The 18544-nt window shown below is 41.8% G+C and overlaps 2 protein-coding genes across 2 annotated transcripts in view; both read left to right on the forward strand.

Annotated features, from left to right (window-relative positions):
- Nucleotides 1–1958: 1958 nt before the first annotated feature.
- On the forward strand, nt 1959–10184 carry HAO2 (hydroxyacid oxidase 2 (long chain)). The gene is made up of 7 exons (XM_009073474.1): nt 1959–2089; nt 2870–3021; nt 3789–4072; nt 4425–4640; nt 6442–6600; nt 8228–8297; nt 10129–10184. Exons 1-7 carry the CDS (start codon nt 1959–1961, stop codon nt 10182–10184), a joined length of 1068 nt encoding a protein of 355 aa, XP_009071722.1.
- Nucleotides 10185–16495: 6311 nt separating this feature from the next.
- LOC103801073 (3 beta-hydroxysteroid dehydrogenase/Delta 5-->4-isomerase-like) overlaps nt 16496–18544 on the forward strand; it is a 10819-nt gene continuing 8770 nt past the window's right edge. Inside the window, exons 1-2 of the mRNA XM_009073475.1 lie at nt 16496–16539; nt 16869–17091. Coding sequence (XP_009071723.1) covers nt 16938–17091 — 154 coding nt within the window. The 5' untranslated portion in view covers nt 16496–16539; nt 16869–16937. The remainder of the gene's footprint in view (nt 16540–16868; nt 17092–18544) is intronic.

An 18544-nucleotide genomic window follows, 5' to 3' on the forward strand; every position in this document is an offset into this window, starting at 1 on the left:
CACAGCTGTCAGCCTCTGTCAACGAGCTCAGCTCCAGGGCTCTGTCCCATGCAATCATGCCCCTGACAAGGTGATGCATGGTTTTAGAAAGAATTTTTAATCACCTGATAGCAAAACAAAGTTAGTGTTAGACAAACAGTACAAAGTTTACTGCAGGATTGAGCTTTAATCTCTGGTGGTTGCTTATTGACTCCAGAAAAAACAAAAGTTACTCAGTGAAAAGACCTCCTCTACATCCTGTATGCAGGCAGACTTGGAGGAGAGGCTCTCACCTTCTGCAGCTCTCCCTAAAACTCAAAGTAAGTCTGAACTGAGGTCTGAATTAGGAGACAGGACTGGGCCTCGATTGTTACAGGTTCCTGTTTATTCTGCCATGAGAGGACTTAGTTAATCTTTTTGTGCTTGCTGGTTTTGACCTTTCTAACAGTTGGAAAAGCAGAAGTTGTGATACGTGGTTTAAAGTATATGATGATGCTTGATATATGAAGACTTGTACTATCAGCAGCGCTTGATGTCTTGAAGGCTTGGGATACCTATACCACTGCTACCTAATGCCTGTCAGAGGAGACAAAACAATACTGAAGAAATCAGTCTCATTTCTTCTTCATCTTCCAATGAGTCCCTCATCTGGGGCTCTTTTCTAGCAGAGAATTGTGAGTCCTAATTTTCACATGTAAACGCAGGTACCTCAGTCAGTGAAACATACAGGTCTTCAGTTTGACAGGTTGTTTCTGTGTACATAAGCTGTGTGTTTATCTGTGCCAGAAATGTACAACATTGGGTACATGGGACTAATTTTGGTGAAACTTGCAACCCCTGCTAATCTGCATTGGCAGGCTAATCCTGAAAACTGGGATATTTACTTCTTTCTGTAAATTTTTGGAAGAGTCAGACTGAACCATATCTGATTTTCAACTTCACGTTTCCATATACCTTGCTAAATGACTATTTTAATGAGTTGCAGAAGTAATTGCAACAAACAATTTAGCAAATTGACTTTGTGTTTTCTACATGTTTCCTCACACATGGGCATGGTTTGCTAAAACTTTACTTTCCATAGCTTTTAGTCTTGGCTGCTTTAAAAGTATGTAAGTGCAGGCATTTGCTGGGCACCATTTATGTTGGTTTGATTAGATATCTGGCTCACACACTGCCACTTCTGTTCCCTGAAAGGCTAAGGAGAGTTTTTATAAGCATGTTTCATGTTGTGGAATTTGCTTTTTGTCAGTGTTTTCTCACAGTTTGTCCAAATTTTGTATGCTCCTTTTATAGTATATATCTGCTCCAGCATGTAATGCAAACACCCTGAAGATATTTGTTACAAAAGTGAAATGAAGATCTGTAGAAAACAGTTCATTTTTTTCCCCACAGTGCTGGCCTTGACAGTGACTTGCACTCAGAATGTGGACATAGTTTTACAATGCATTCATGCTGGAGCAGGTTAGATGTAGACTCTCTACTTCTTTCCAGATTTCATGATCTTGAATTCCATCACTGTGCACTAACTAATTGTTTGGTCAGAGAGCCATCCTTAGGGCTAATCCAGCAAATGATGTTCTGGGACAACCTTTGAGGAGAATTAGTGGAACAAATAACCCATCTAGTTTTAGGATGGAACTTATGACAGAATTACACAACTGAAATAGCAGAGGACCTAAAATGTCCTTTTCTGGCTGCTGTTTAAGACAGAATAAAGAGAGGCACAGAGATCCAAGCTTCTTCCTACTTTTATGGCTATATCTGCAAGTTTTCCTTATACTAGGGAAGAAGGATTCATTCATAGACTGATGTGCAAGATAGACTGAGACAGCCTGTTGGCAGCTCTTCTAAAAGACAGATGACTCCAGGGTTTGCATTAAGTGACATTAGAGTCCCGGGAAGAGAGAATGACAGTTCAGGGATCTAATTTCCACTCCATGTTATTCTTATCTTCAAGGTTCCCAGACCCTCTCTCAGCAATGGCTATGGTGTGTCTTTCAGACTTTGAAGCTTATGCTAAAAAGTATTTACCCAAGATTGCTTGGGATTATTTTGCAGCTGGAGCAGATGACTGTAACACCCGAGATGAAAACATCCTGGCGTATCAAAGGTAATGTGATGAGGAAATGAGGGGTGTTGTAGTGGGAGTTCTTATACTATGCTTTTGTACGAGCATTTGGACTTCACAAGCAAAGACACTCGACATCTTACCTGTCAACATTGTCCCCAAGGAAAATGCACTTACCGGAATGATATACACTGTATGCTCTGATGCTAGCCTGATTATGACACAGATTGTATGAGGTATAAGGAATGCAGAGGGTACAGGCAAATGGTAAGGTAGGATAGGGTAGGTAGGGCACGGTATGGTATGATATGGTGTGCATGGCATGATAGGAAAGGTGATGAGTAGCTGTAACAGAATGAGATGCAACAGGGAGGTCTTGATGAACAGCAGGAAGCTTATGTGTAAGTAAGATGGGATTTGGGGAGCATGCTGCAGAGAATGAGGGCAGGCAGTCTGTAACAGTGAGGACAGACATACTGTGGAGTGGAAGGCACTGATCTGGGTCTGGCTACAAGTAGAAGGAATCTGGGGTGTGGAAAGTGGGAGAAGAAGACATGGTGAGCTGAGGTGGGAAATGCAGAAATGATATACTGTGGCCAGTAAGCAGGATTAATGAAAAATGGAAGTGGTTGAACTGCTGGCTGAATTGACCTCTAAAAGTGAACAGAAAGGACAAAGTGCCTTTGTTATATGCTGTTTTCTTTATTGGCTCAGATTCTCACTTTGTAATTGCCAAATGAAGATCTGATTTCCATGAAACTTTGAAAAAGTCACTGAAGAGCTACTATTCTGAAGGGTTTGGGGGTTTTTTTTGCCTTATAGAATTCGTTTCCGGCCACGTGTGCTGCGGGATGTATCCACGATTGACATTAGGACTGAGATCCTGGGGACTGAAATCAGCTTTCCTGTAGGAATTGCCCCTACTGGCTTCCACCAGCTAGCATGGCCTGATGGAGAGAAAAGCACAGCCAGAGGTACTCTTCTGCTCTGATGCCATGTAGCAAAAATGAGTTTGTGGAAAAGCCTCAAGAATCAATTAGGATGGCTTGAAGTGTAACTGAGCAAAATCTTCAGTACTTTCTGACTTTCTGACACCCTGCATGGAAAGCTGTATGGACATTGCTCTACTTCTCCAGCTGCCACTATTACAAGATCAACCCCATAGAGTCTGCTGCAAGCTTAAGACAGGGACAGTGGACACATTTCTAGCTTACACCAAAACCATACAAGATTCTCAGTTCTGGGTGCTCTAGAAAGGACATAAAAGTGGTGAATGGGTCTCAGCCTGTAAATTCCTTGTTACTGGTTAAGAACAGTGTCTCCCTTGCAGAAAAGGAAAAACCCTCTTCACAAATCCTGGAGTAGGTTTGGAGACCTGTCCCTAGAAATGTCTTTTTTCCTCTCTGTGTTTCTGTGTAGACTGAGTGGATTTGATAGTGCATTCCTCTGAGGACACAGTCATAAAGATAAAATTCATGCTTAAAAAATAAAGTTGCAAAATGAAAGCACAACTTGGTAAATTACTTCTCCCTTTCCTGCTCTCTTAACCATAATCCTACAACAGTGCATGGTAAATACAGCCATTTTTAATGCTTAGGGCATATTTGCACTGTGTTTGGTAGGATATATGTAAAACAGGAGTTCAGGTGGTCTCTGAAAACAGTACATAATTTTGCATCTGATATCTGGCAAGGCCATTTAAATGACTTTGATTCTGATTCTTTTCCTCTACCTCCCAAAGCGGCCAAAGCAATGAACACCTGTTACATTGCCAGCACCTACTCCACCTGCACCCTGGAGGAGATCTCTGCAGCTGCTCCCAGCAGCCTCCGGTGGTTCCAGCTCTACATCCACCGCAACAGGGCAGCTTCTCAGCAGCTGGTCCAACGGGCAGAGGCCTTGGGTTTCCAGGGCCTTGTCCTCACTGCAGATCTGCCCTACACGGGCAAAAGACGCGACGATCTCCGCAATGGTTTCCGCCTTCCTCCCCACATGAAAGTGAAGAACTTGGAACAAGACTTTGAGGTTTGTAAAATGAGCCCATCGTTTCATGCTGACATGTACCATATGAGATGAAAACCACCGGGTTTGGCATCTGATGTAGCTGGGGTGTATCTTCTCCCCTTCTGGTTCTGCAGTGTTCTGGCTTGACCTCCTGCCAGCACAGTTCTGTCTTCGAAATCCTCACCCAGCTGCCTTAGAGACAGTGATCTCCACCCCTGTTGTAATTATCCTCCTCCAGAGGCATATGCTTTCTGGAGCCGATGAACATGGTTGTTAGCAAGTTAAATTAATCTGTTCTAGGGCATGACAAGACTTCAAGGGACTTCTGCATTGTTGCAGCTCAGAAGAGGTTTCCTTTGTTCTATGGCTGTAGGGAGATGACCGTTCTGAGTACGGACTGCCACCCAACAGCTTGGATCCTTCAGTCACCTGGAATGATATCTACTGGCTGCGGAGCCTGACCCGCCTGCCCATCATCATCAAAGGCATCTTAACAAAAGAAGACGCAGAGCTAGCAGTGAGACATGGAGTTCAGGGAATTATTGTGTCCAATCATGGTGGAAGGCAACTGGATGAAGGACCTGCCACTGTAAGTGAGAAAATGTCCCCTCAGTGTTTACAGTCTGCCCATTTGTGTTATCCTGGGTATCTCTATGCTTGGCTCTGTGTGTACACATCTGGTGGATTTGTGTTCATTCAGTGGCTGTGGAGGTGTGCAGATGTACTTTACCTTTAAACTGGCAAGATGCATGACTTGGCATGGGCTACTCACTGCAGTATTTTCTCAGCTTCTTGGAAGGGTTCTGAGACAGTTACAGAACCCACATAACTGCAGATAAACTAATGGCCTAAGTCAGGGAAAGTTTTCTGCCTGCATCTCCATTAGCTGGTACAGTGCTCATGAACTCTTTGCGCACTGCAGCAAAAATAAAATGAAGCTCTGGATCCAAAAATGTACAAATGAGGGCATAACGTATTCTCATTATTCACATCTGTCAAAACATGCAAAACAATGCAGCTAGATTTAGTGAGAGGTCTGCTTCTGACTACAGACACCAGTCTAAATATCTAATGGGAATTTATTGACTCTCATGAGTCAGAAATTATCTGGAGAAAATTCCTCTGCTTTTTCATCTGTACAAGGAAATAATGCATTGTTTGGACGTATGTGTATTTCACTGGTTTAATTTGGCTTCTGTCAGTTTTTCCAGTTGTTCTTATTTTGCAGTTTTGCATTGCATGGTATCTTATGGACTTTCTTTTCTTTGTTTTCCTTTGTAAAATAAAAATAGGTTCCAGGGAATTCTCTTCTGTTCTACGTCAAGGCTGACAATAATGAATACAAAAATTAATGATCAAAATGTCAAGGGCATAATAACAGAAATTACATCCACATTAAACTGCTCTTCTATCTTAAAATTTTCTTAACATATACAGAGAAGGCAATAGATACCTTGCTGGGCTCTGCTATTCTTCTGGTACCAAGCCTGGCAGCAGAAGCTGTTGTCCCTGTTCTTGCTGAGCTACTTCTACAAAATTTCAGCCTGAAACTTTTCACTCTGAAATTCTGAAAAAAAAATAGGATCAATTGGAAAAATCTATTTAGTCATCTTAGTTATGGCTACTCTATATAAATAAAAAATCAAAAGACAGCAAAAGGGTATAAGAGACTGCATAAAAGAGCTGCTTGTGTTTGCTGTGAAGGAGAGTTAGTTAGGTCGAGTGCAACATCCTGCCCCTGGTTGTACTGCCTTTGGGACCAGAGCCAGCTTCTCTGCACGGTGCTGCATGGCACTGGCAGCCTGGCACCACACTGGGCTCTACAGAAAAGACCTTAGGGAATCAGGAGGCTTAACCTAGAGGAAATGATACTATTTGCTATACTACACTGCAAATTAAATCCTTCACAGATTCTTTATGGGGGTTTCAGGAGGCACTTGACAGATAGTCACTGGGATTAGGCTCAAATGTAAGTTTAGGCAGTTTGGACAGTACCAGTTTGACGTAAGCCTTTTTTACAAACATTTGTGTCATTCATCATTGTCTCAAATGAAAGCAAAATATTAATGACAGTAATTTCCACTGAAATTTATATCTAAAATCTTTCATAAAGCAAGTTAAAATGTTACTTTTTCACATATCAGAAGCACCAGCATAGAATACAGTATAAGCGAAGCATTGGAAAATGGCATTAGCTATCTGGCAAACAGAAGATAGAGTTGCACTTTATTCTGCAGCTTTTGGTGCTGAGCCATTTGTTATGCACCATCACGTTTCATTTCCAGAAGGTGTGCTATTAAAGCGTTGCATCCCTGCCTATCTCTGCAATATATCCTCTTTCTCTTGGAATCAAAAACAGACCTCAAGGTGAGACTGGCTGTCTCTTGCAGATTGATGCTCTGGTTGAGGTTGTGGAAGCAGTACAAGGCAGAATCGAAGTCTATGTTGATGGTGGAATACGAAAAGGAAGTGATGTATTAAAAGCACTGGCACTGGGAGCAAAATGTGTCTTTATTGGAAGACCAACTTTATGGGGACTAGCTTACAAGGTGAGTAAGGAGCTTTGAGTTCACATGCCTGCTCTCATATGCACCAACACTATTGTTATTGAAGTCAGAGTTCTCACCAGTGAAGAAGCAAACCTGGTTTGCTTCATTTTGCTTTGCTGAATTTAAAGTGGAATCACCCCAAATTGAATGAAAACCTGAAATTTTGGGTGATTTAAAAACAGCACTGAATTTCACAATTTCCAATATGATTTTGAAGCTGATAATACTATTTTCTGGGACCTGATTTCTTGATGTTGTGGTTTGGTGCTAAAATACTGTAGGACTAGGGACCATCAGTGCTTTTGAAAATTGGAGGTGGGTTTATTTGCCAGAAAGATGATTCTGACAAGTTTCTTTGCTTTCAGCATTTCCATATCTGTTTTGATACAGAAATTTCATAGCAGTGTTATGCATTCTTCAGAAATACATAGAGAACTCAATCCCACTGATGTCCAAAACATTTTGGTCAAGGCTGAACACAAGTGAGGGCTGTAGGTGCCTGAGATTGCCACTGCTCTCTTGGTTCCAGCTTTGCTGCTCCTAACTACTGGCATATTTCTACAATCCAGAGTCATGAATTAGGCCTCTGATGCAGAAGGTTAGCATGATATAATTAAAATGCTATTATACCTGTTGTTTTCTTTGCTAGATTTTTGCTTTTCAGCTTCTGGATTGGAGCTTCCAACTTTTCTCTGGAAGAAAAAATACTTATTTTTATGGTCTAGGAACATTTCCTCTCTTTTAAATGAGACTTGTCTAGTGGTGTGATTGGGTGTGGATTTCTGCCACTAGGCTTCAAGAAAGAAATCACCTGAGTCTTCTGAGAAACTTGGAAGAGTTGGCAGTACTGTTTTTATTGCCAGTAAACATAAAAAATTAGAGCCTAACATGAAAAAAGTGTTACTGTGGGTTGCCTGCATTTTTCCCACAATACAAACAGAATGGAAGTGGGATTTTGAGGGTTCAACTGTGCTTCAGTATTATAGTCCATAGAATATTCCTGAAGATGTATCTCAGTGACATTAACCTAGCATGCAAGAATGGAAGGGCACGAGCTTGCACTAACATTGTTTGCTCCCAAAGCATTCCTTATTGCAAAACAAACAAAAGGAAAACTTAAGAAAAATATTTTACAGGAAGCTCAAAATCTTACATACATTTTATTGGATTTTGAGCTTCTTGGTGTAACTTACACAGAGGAAAATACACAGTGCATTATTTTTACAGATTCAGTCCAGTATTTGCGTAAACTAAAGATTTTTAAGTGGTACCATGTATAAAACTTTGTTAGAAACTGTCAGCATTGTAAGGCTTGACATTTTAAATAACAAGCCAATTGGCAGAGGAAAACTGAAAGCTAAGAAAAAAACCCAGATAGAAAATGTCAGAAGTGAAAAATAGCTTTATTTTCTTCCCCTGTTCAAATGTATAACAAAGGGAAAAGCATCTAAATTAATCTGTGACGAACTGAACACATCCGTCATATCATTTTAATCAATCATCTGTATGAGAGACTGGAATTGGCTCAAACTTATGGGACTGTCCCAGCTCTCATGGTGCAACCATCCTGCAGCATCACTCTGTGCCAGTGCTCCTTTTACTCTGACTGCTTTCTCTGTTGGAGCAGGGGGAAGAAGGTCTTCAAGATGTTTTGAGAATATTGCAGGATGAGTTTCGTTTGTCAATGGCTTTAGCTGGTAAGTATTCTGCAGGTTGTTTGTAATGGGTGATACAGAGGTTTCTGTGTGCAAGCCATATAAAATCAGAAGTCTGATGGATGTGTCACAAAAAAGGAATCCACATGAGCTGTGCTAGTTCTAGGTTTTATACTTAAGGTAATTCTTTGCTTCCTGTGAAGCCACTTGGCATTTCAGGTGTTACAGCAATGAACTTTGCATGGAGGAAGTAAGTTAAAGCAGCTTTGAGACCCAGTTAGAGGTCCAACACTGCTAAGTACAGCCAAGCAAAACTTGGAATTTCTGTTCTGCTGGGAATGGCAGCATACGTTTTTCAGTATTTACTTTAGTGTTTATCAGGGTAAAATGCAACCAATTATTTTTCTACATGGAAAGTTCATTAAAAATGAATGCATAATTTTTCTCTGCATGTTAGACAATACAGTCTGTTGTTGCAGGTTCAAATCTCTGCATCCAATATGCTTTAAAAGCCTCTGTGTCTCCTTGAAGGTTCTGCTTTTGTTCCTCACTCTGCTGTTCCTTGCTGTAGCTGCCATGTTTGATCCCCACACTGAACAGCAACTTTGCAGAGCCCAGTGCAAACTCCAGTTTCACACACGAACAAGAGGAGGGTTGGGCACTGGAACACACTCCTTAGGGAACTGAGCATAGCACCAAGCCTGCCAGAGCTCAAGAAGCATTTGGACAATGCTCTCAGGCATATGGTGTGATTGATTCTTCAGGCTGTCATGTGCAGGGGCAGGAGTTGGACTTTGATGATCCTTGTGGGTTCCTTCCAACTCAGGATATTCTATGATTCTGACATGCAGATCCAGTGCAGAAGTATTCAGACATCAGCAAAGGGTCTTATTAAAGATTTTCATGCTCTAGAAAGCATGAACTCAAGTGGATAGCAACACTGACTAGAAACAGGAACTGAAATTCCATTGGGTGTTTCTTAATAGGCTGGGTTTATGAGTTACTTTTTCAATTAATAAAGATTCCTACAAAGTGTTTGGGTTTGGGGTTTTTTCAGCAGGCACTCACACTTTACATACAAAAGGGCACTGGATTCAACAAGAGTAGCAGGTTGGCATCTTTTTGGTGGAGCTGTGAAATTCATAAATTTGTATAATCTTTTTGGTTGAAAAAGTCCTCTAAGATCATCAAGTCCAACAGTTAACCCAGAACTGCCAAGTCCACCATGAAACTATGTGCCTAAGCACAACATGTACTTATCTTTTAAATATCTTCAGGGATGCCAACTCCACCACTTCCTTGGGCAGCCTCTTCCAATGCTTGATAACCCTTTCTGTGTGGAAATTTTTCCTAATATCCAATCTAAACCTCTCCTGAACACAGGATTTGAGGTGCAGCCTCACCAGTGCCCAGTATGGGGGCACAATCACTGCCCAGGTCCTGCTGGCTACACTATTTCTGATCCAGACCAGGATACCATTGGTCTTCTTTGGCCACTTGGGCACACTGCTGGCTCGTGATCAGCTGGCTGACAACCAGCTCCCCGATTTGACCAAAAGGAATGGCAATGCAAATCTCCACCTCTGGTCATGTGCCACACAGCAACTTCTGTGTCTTTTCTATCTTTCTCTGCTAACTGGATCATATAGCACCCTGCTCTGCTTGTTATAAGGATCCTTTTTCTTTCATGTTTCTAATTCTTCTTGTGTGGGTGGTGCCTAACCTCAAGGCTGAGGGGTAGAGCTATTGAAGTCCCAACCTATCCCATCCTGGCTCATACAAGGCAAGACTGTGATTCAGAGAGGGGGACTTCCAAGCTTCATCCACAGACCTTATTCTCTCACCAGTGTTTCATTTATTTCATTTATTTCAGGCTGTGCCAGTGTCTCAGAGATTGGCCGACACCTAGTTCAGTTCTCGAAGCTGTGAACAGCCTCCTGCAATACCCACCAAATAGGGGCAGCTTGAGCTGAGGTCCCAACCAGACTGAAGACAGAAAAAGGAGGTGCATTATGTATCTGATAAGGCCTTCAGGAAACTTCTGAAGAGATTAGGAAAGGCTCCATGCTAGCAAAGACAGTGCTCTGCTTTTGTTGAGATTAATGAATTCTGTAACATTTAAAAATGCCATCTGTGATTTTTAATCTTTATATAATGTTGTTCAAGGTGTAAAAAGAATTAATCTCTTTAAAATGGCTAACCCCCCTGTGTGTATATTTGGTCTTTGTTATTAATATGATGTTTAAATCAGTGGAGAATTGGGCCAGTGTAACTGCAAATAAGTTGAACATCCATGAAGAGTTTAACTGATTTAACTATTCAGGCTTAATCAGGGCTTTCAAATGAGGCTAGGTAAACTAGGACTGCACATACATGAAAACTGCTAATGTTCACTTGAAGTTAGACACTCAATACTCCATGCATGCAGCCAGTCTGCTGGTTTGCTCATACTGCTCCCCACAGCAGTCTGTGTGCCTTGGAGCAGAGGTAGTGCTCAAGGCTGCTCTGCTGAGGCAGAACCACTAATGTCAGGCTCCAATGTCTCACCTTTCATTTAAAGGCAGCAAAAGCAAGATGTGGAATGTGGGTCATTGTTAAAATTGTGAAGGAAATCTTTCTAGGAGGAAAGGCATCTTCAGAAACTCAGAGAGTCTGCTGGAGCTGAAACAATAGTGATGGAAGTTGTCTGCGCTGCTGAGCTGACTTCTGGTCATGACTTCTTCATTTGCACCATTGTTGGGTACTTGAGATTGAAATCTGTTTTAAAGGAAAGGGAGTGTCACATCATGAAAATGAAAGCACCACAATTATTTTATGATTACATTCCCTGTTTTTCCCATGACACTGAAGCTGGGGGATGAAGGATAGGGAGACTGGTGGAGCTGAAGGATATGTGAACCCTACTAAGGCAGCCATAGAAATAGCAGCCTTTGCTCAAGCTGTTCTATAGATTTTTTATAGAAGATAACATAAACATCTTAAACCAGAAATGTTTGCAGAGGACACTAATTTGCAGATCCTGTGATTTCAAAGTCTAGCAGAGTACATCTGGAGCCAGATTTGAAGAGGCATGGAGTGCTTGCAAGGTTTAGCAGGAGTCCAGGACTGCAGGCAATTGGAATGAGCAGCATTACAGAGCTGAAATATCTTATACTTCAATCCTGTCTCTTGCTGTTGGCCCTTTAAAGTCATAGAGTTTTTCTATTAATTTTTCAAACTATATAATTATATAGAATATCCTCCTGGACCCTTTTCCTCTTTCAGATCAGCAAGTATTTCAAAGCTGAGGCAATGCCTGTACATTTGGATAGTTCTGCATGCCCCCCTGGAGTGAGGGGAAGGGAATATTTTGCTGGTCAGGTTTGTGCAAGTATCATGCCACAGGGATCAGTACCAAAGCAGAATCCCTACAGAATTGAACATGTGCATCCTAGGGTCAAATGATAAGTCCACTCTTCAGCTGAGGTTTTAAGGATGAGCCTGCAGCAGAGTCCCACTTCTGGGACAAAAGGCCAGCCCTCCCCCCTGGAGTGAGGGGAAGGGAATATTTTGCTGGTCAGGTTTGTGCAAGTATCATGCCACAGGGATCAGTACCAAAGCAGAATCCCTACAGAATTGAACATGTGCATCCTAGGGTCAAATGATAAGTCCACTCTTCAGCTGAGGTTTTAAGGATGAGCCTGCAGCAGAGTCCCACTTCTGGGACAAAAGGCCAGCCCTCAGTGGCTGAGCATGTGCATCCTAGGGTCAAATGATAAATCCACTCTTCAGCTGAGGTTTTAAGGGTGAGCCTGCAGCAGAGTCCACTTCTGGGACAAAAGGCCAGCCCTCAGTGGCTGAAACCCCCTGCCACAGCCTGCTTTGCTGCTGGCAGATACCTTAGTGCCCACTTCCCTGGCATGTGCAAGAGGAGCCATGCTATCAGAAAGTGACCTCTTGCATAAACCCTACTTTAAATTGGCCCTAAGGAGACAGAAGCAAGAAACCAGCCCTGTTAGCTCACTCTGTTTAGACTTTAATTTCTCTCAGAGATAACAGTGTCTGCAGTGATCTTCCAGAGGCCTTCACATGGAGGCCTTCCTCTCTGTTCCAGTAACAATAAACCTTGTCAGCACACTGACAGCCTGGCAGATAAGACTCAGGAATTATACCACATCACACACGTTGATGGACTTCAAGGATGTGCAGAAAGAGAATGAGACAACTGGGAGTACTCAGTCCTGAGAAGGCTAAAGGTGGGGGAAGGGAGATCATATCTCTGTTCACTACTCATTTGGAGAAGATCCATCCCAGCTTTTTGGATGTGTGCAATAAAAGGGTGAAAGGCACAAGTTGCAATGAGGAAAATTCCAGGTGGAAATTAGTGTGAAAAAATTCACCACGATGTGGGACAGCACTGTAACAGAGGGTTTGTGAAACCTCCATGCTTAGATGTATTCAGAGCTCGACTGGGCAAAATCCAGAGCAACCTTGTCTGATCTGGCACTGCTTTGAGGAGAGGTTGGGTCAGAGACCTCCAGAGGCTCCTTGTAATCTAAATTACTGAGGAACATCACAGAATCATAAAATAGGAGCTGTACATGAGATCTGTACCCTCTCATATTGTGCTGCCATGATCATCTCCCATGGAGCTGAAGGGGCAGCACATGTGTCTCTGTGAAAGAGGCTGCAGAAAGCATTTTCTAAGGGACAAAGAAAAATATCTGGTAAGTGAGCTTAAAATAGAGCTCACAGGGTTTGACCAGGCTGAGAGTCTATTTAACAAGCCCATCCTACAGCTTTTCCAGGACTTTGGAAGTTTTCTATGAGGTGGATAAATCCGGTGCCAAAGTCTCACAGCCTCTTGTCTGCACTCTGTTCTGCTTTTGTATTTGATTGTTGTGAATATCTCTGATACAAATTCAAGCAAAGTTAATTCTTTTAAAAAACCCTGTGCCCAAAGATTGCAAACATGTGAGTTAAGGGCTAATCAAACCCTGCTACTTCCCAACATCCCTGGAGGATGTAGCAGGGATAGGGAATCAGTCTATTTACAAGGGTAAAATCTACAAAATGGATCCAGATATAAACATTTTGCTTTGGCATATGGTGCAAATTTCTCCAGCCTTTAAATATATAATTCACTCATCAATTTCAGTTGACAAAACACAGTTCTTCCTAAAATTAAAAGGAAAAGGAGACTAAATGCTTGTTTCTAGTTAATTGCCCAACTCATGTGCTGTCTAATACAGCAAAGACAAGTAAGTCTTTTTGATCTTGGAGATCATGTAAGAAACATTTACAATCACTTTCTCCCTTCTACTGGAAGAATTGTGGTACTACTGAAATAGGAGTATTTCCTTTGTCAGGCTTGAAGACTCAGAAACACTGTGGCCTCTTAAGGTGATTGTCCTCATACCTTGATTAAAGTGTCTTACAACTGTTTGCCACTATGATAAGTTGTATTTATTGAGAGTTTGATTCAGGACAGCTGTTCAAAAGTTAATAATTTAAATCTTGTTGCCTCTTGTCAATGTGTAACCAGAAGAGAGAGGAATGTTTACAGACAAGAACAGTGTCTCCAACCCTGAAGGGCAGAAGCTTTTGCTGAGTAAATCTACATCTTAAAGCATAGCCTCTTTCCCAGAGCTGCCAGCATCTGGGCATTTTGAGCTTACAGGCATATGGTGGTAAAAACCACATTAATTTTTCACATGAGAAGCAATGTGGATTTTTTTGGTGGCTTTTTAGTCACAATTACTCTATGTTTAGACAGCAAAAGGTCCAGTTAAAGAATGAGCATGCCTTTGCTTTTCCCTGCTCAGTTCTCATCAGTTTGGGAAACAGGGCAGACTTCAGAAACCCCTTACCTAAATCACACTTCTTTCTGGACAAAAATATATGTTCTTCCCTTCTTAATCCTGGATATCTTCTTTTGTCTGAGTGGACAATTAAACAATATTGCCCTCTATAAAATACAATTTATCCTATCTAAAACTTCTGTGTTCTGCAATGTTATTGCATTTAATTGCTCCAGTACCATGATACTGTTTGTTCTCAATGCTGCTGGGAATTTTCCCTTCATTATTTCTCATCCTGTCTTCTCATCTCCTTTACACTCCATCCCAACTTCTTTTTCTCCCTGTGACAAGGCTAAGAAAATGCATTCTCTAACACGTACCAGTCACTACCCCAATGTATCTGTCACAGTAAGCACCGGTAAAGTCAGAGGACCAACACTGTTCCTGGATCAGAATATTAGGGACACAGCTGTGATGGGACATGGTAGACTGCACATATACTAAGCTATCCACTTAGTCCATGTGTAGCAATTCTCTAACACAAGCCAAAATGTACAAGCTCTGATTTTCTAAAATGATGCTCTTAGTCATGCACCCAATTCATTCTACAGCAAAATATCAGATTGTGGCAGCTTCTTTTTATAATAAAGTCAAGGAGAAGACATCAACATAGTTAAAAAATGACTGTGCCTTGACACAGAATGCAGAGTTGGCAAACCAAATTGGTTGTTACTGATCACCTCTTTGCTTTTCATGTGCCTAAGCATAGCTTCCAGGAGAATCTGTTCCATGATCTTGCCATGCACAGAGGTGAGTAGACTGCTGCTGTCTGACCACTGACATACACAAATGGCAGGTCAGATGACAGCTGCTATGTTGTAATATATAAAATTCCCTCAAACTAAGCCAAGCGTTTGGCCAAGTAGTACCCCAAGAGGAAAAAAAGCCTAGCAGGAATTTGTCTCCCTATGGTCCCTCTGCAGCACTCATATTCTCATATAAGCACTACCCCTGCTAAACTTGATCATTCTAGTAGGCAAGCTTGGTGTAGGAGAATGTTTTCTATCCTAAGAGACTATGTTGTGTTGTCTCTTTTTATAATGCCTCTTTAAGGCATTTTATTTCCTTTCTAAAAGTGAAAAGGAGGCCCTGTTACAGGGAACATCTCTTGCAGCAGCAGGGTTTGGCCAGTTATTTTTCCTTGCAAAGTGCACAAAATTAATTTGCAGCAGCTTCTGATAAGAACATACAATGCCAAGGTCCTGCCTGCAGAAAGCCAAGGAAAGAAGCACTGATAACAATTTTTTTTAAAGCTTTGTTGGGGTAAGGAAAGGATTTTCAAGGACACTGGGATTGAAGCAGTTGCCAAAACTTTGTCATCTGTGTCAGCTAGAAACCTTTGTCCTCCAAGAGAAATGGTTTTGCTTTCCTCCTGTCACTTGCAGGTCCACTTTTGCTCTAAAAAATTAATGTGGGGTTGCTGCCATAGGTTTCTCCAGGACTCTCTTTAATGAGTGAACAAAATACATGATAGGATAAAAAAGGGAGCTTAGCAGTTAGTTGCAAGCATTTTTAGAGATCCATTCCAGCTGTGCCCAAAGTCAGTGATCCCTTTTCCAGTGATTTCAGCCTAACAGATTGTTTTGCTGGGCTTATTTGTAACTTCCTTCTTGCTTAAGGCAGCTATCATCTTGCTTCAACAGAGATGTCTGCTTATCCCTGTGTGAGAGAGACAAAAAATACAATTGCAGACAGTGTGCCCTGACAGACCCAGGAAGGCAGTACAGATATTAGGAGCTTCAGACTAATGCCTAAGCCCTGTTCAGGTCTCACACTGGAGAATAGTTTTGCTAGAACTGGAGTGAAACCCTATGGAGAAACACCTAGGCATTTTGCCTGTGTTTTGGAGATGCAAACAAGTAATGACACAGTTCACTGCAGAGGCACAATAGCCACCCACAGCCTTATTTTAGCTAGGTGCTCTTGCACCAAACATTTCCAGAGGTGAATCTTTTTCTCACGCAGCTTTAATTTAACTTTAGTGGTACATTAAACCATTTCATAATTCCTAATGCCTCTAGTGTACTGAGCAAATACAAAATCCCAAAGGCTAGTTTTTGATCTTGCACAGAGAGTGAGAAACCCATGCTTTAATGGGAAAGCCCAGTATCCAAAAAAATACAGCAGTAGACCCCACTCCTCAAACCACTCTAAATAGCTAGTCCTGCTATGTGCATTTAATTTTAGTTCTCCCTACCATCATATTGACATGTGTGACACAAGCAAGTGCAGCTAGAGAGAATTATCATCATGAGGGTTTACCCTCCAAAGATTTAGGGATGCAGGGCCACATCTAGTCTCAGACCTCACTGCATCCAGAACCTCCCTCTTTGCTGGGGCTGGTAGTGTGGAAGCATCACTTTTTTTTTTTTCAGCAAAGGAGGTACTCAGGAGGGAGGGGGAGCAAAATGACTGAGGTAGTGCTCTGCAGTATATAAATACAGGCAAATCTCCCTCACAGTCTTCTCAGTGCTAGAGAGGTGGAACCAAAGATCAAGGCAGACTTTTCTGGGGTTTGTCATTGAAGTTGATTTTGAACATTTTCAGATTTGTTAGTTTCATTAGTTTGTAATAGTTTGTAAATAATTTTTTCTTTGCATGGAAAAATTTGTAGGCTACTTCTGAATAGGAATGGCTAGCAAAAGCAAGACATGCTTTAAAAAATGTTGTTTAATTAGGGATTAGAGTTTGTTTTCCATTAGTCTCTCTGTCTGGTAACACCCTTTGATTTGTAAAGACTCCAGAGGTTGATGTCATATGTTCATTCCCTCAGGCAGAAGTTGAACTGGCCAGTCTAAGCTCAAGAGAGAGCCAGTTTGCCACCAAGGAGAAACCTAGAGCGATGTCCCTGGCTGGAGTAAGCTGTCTGGTGACAGGAGCAGGCGGATTTCTTGGCCAGAGGATTGTCTGCTTGCTGCTGGAAGAAGAGGAGGAACTGGCTGAGCTCCGACTGCTGGACAAAGCCTTTAGCAATGAAGCACTTGGGAGATTTGAAAGTAAGTAGCATTTCATGAGGACTATATGTTGCAGGTATATCTGTTGCAGACTCATATGGATAGCTTGGAAGTCTTTACCTCTCATCCAAACCAGCTTTGCAGATAGAGGTTTTATTTCAAGGAAGTCTTACTTTATCCCTTCCTCTCCCTCCAGTTCAGAAATTGGATGTAAAATGTGAAAACACGAGCTTTCTTTGCCAGGCCCTGAGGCTTGCTTCTCTAGGTTGGAAGAGAGAAAGACCTATATACTGTTCATGCAGTGAACAGTCTGTCTTCAATCTGACTTCTATTACATCAAAACCCACCGATCAAAATTAGTGCAAAAATCTCACACTTCATCTTGGAGGACAGAAAAATGCAAGCATTGCTATAGTGGGTGGGAGGGCAGTGTTACCCAGAGCATGCTGTGCTGGGCTCAGATGTGCCAGACTAGAAGGCAGTGACAAAGTTGTGGGTGCAAATTCTAATGGTTTTCTTCAAACTGTGATTAGTTTGGTTAACTGTGATCTTCTGTCTAAGAGTCGTAATGAGGTATTTTTAAAATTGTTGTTATTAATATTATCATGGTTTCCTGGGGAGCAGAACACTTATGCTAAGCACAGAAGAGACGGGACCCATTTGCAAAATGCAAGGCAAGTCTGGATTCTTAAATGGACTGGAGACAGCACAAGTGAGTGTTATGTCCAGTGTTGGAAACGGTCTGTGGCAGGGAAAGCAGCTCAGAGTATTGTATTTTAAATGTCCCATTTCCTGGGATACTGAGCACATTGATAAAAAGGCACATGGGGACATAAATTCAATCAAGTTCTTAAGTCTCTACATTACATTTACTTAACAGTGCTTTCCTCCATCACACCTTCACCTCAAGACTCTTCTTCTTCTGTACAGGCAACCATATGGGAACTCTTACAGAATATCTACATATGATTTGCTAAAGAGCCTTGATCTTTCTATAAGGCATTATAGTGTCATCAAAGCACAGCAACAGTGCACCATAAAGCTAGTATAAATTGCACAAGTCTTTATGAGGACTTTATACAACTCAAACTTCTTCCTCATTAAATCTCATTCAGCATTTCACTGAGGATTTGCTAGATCCCCTTGAGACTTGCAGCAGCCCTTCCTGCTCTGATTTCCTGCGTGTTCCCACAGAGACAAAAGCTGCAGCTGCAGTAGAGGCTGAAGCAGCAGGAAGGAGTGTGTGTGGTTTAGCACTGATGCAGCAGGGCAGCAACCAACCTCAGCTTTGGGCCAGGTGAAGTTTGTGGGGATAATGGAGCATCCTGGGCAGTGAAAACGATTGCATGAGCACAATTGTGTCTGAGCTACAGCAAAGTTTCCACTGTTCTTTTTCTTTTAGTTAGTAGGCAAGCACTATGCCCTCTTTCCTTATCCTCCCATCTTCCTCCACTGAGCACTGCCCACACACCCCCTTTCCTGTTCTTTTAACATT

This window comes from Acanthisitta chloris, unplaced genomic scaffold (genome assembly GCF_000695815.1).
Source record: "Acanthisitta chloris isolate BGI_N310 unplaced genomic scaffold, ASM69581v1 scaffold8884, whole genome shotgun sequence".
Taxonomy (NCBI): Eukaryota; Metazoa; Chordata; class Aves; order Passeriformes; family Acanthisittidae; genus Acanthisitta; species Acanthisitta chloris.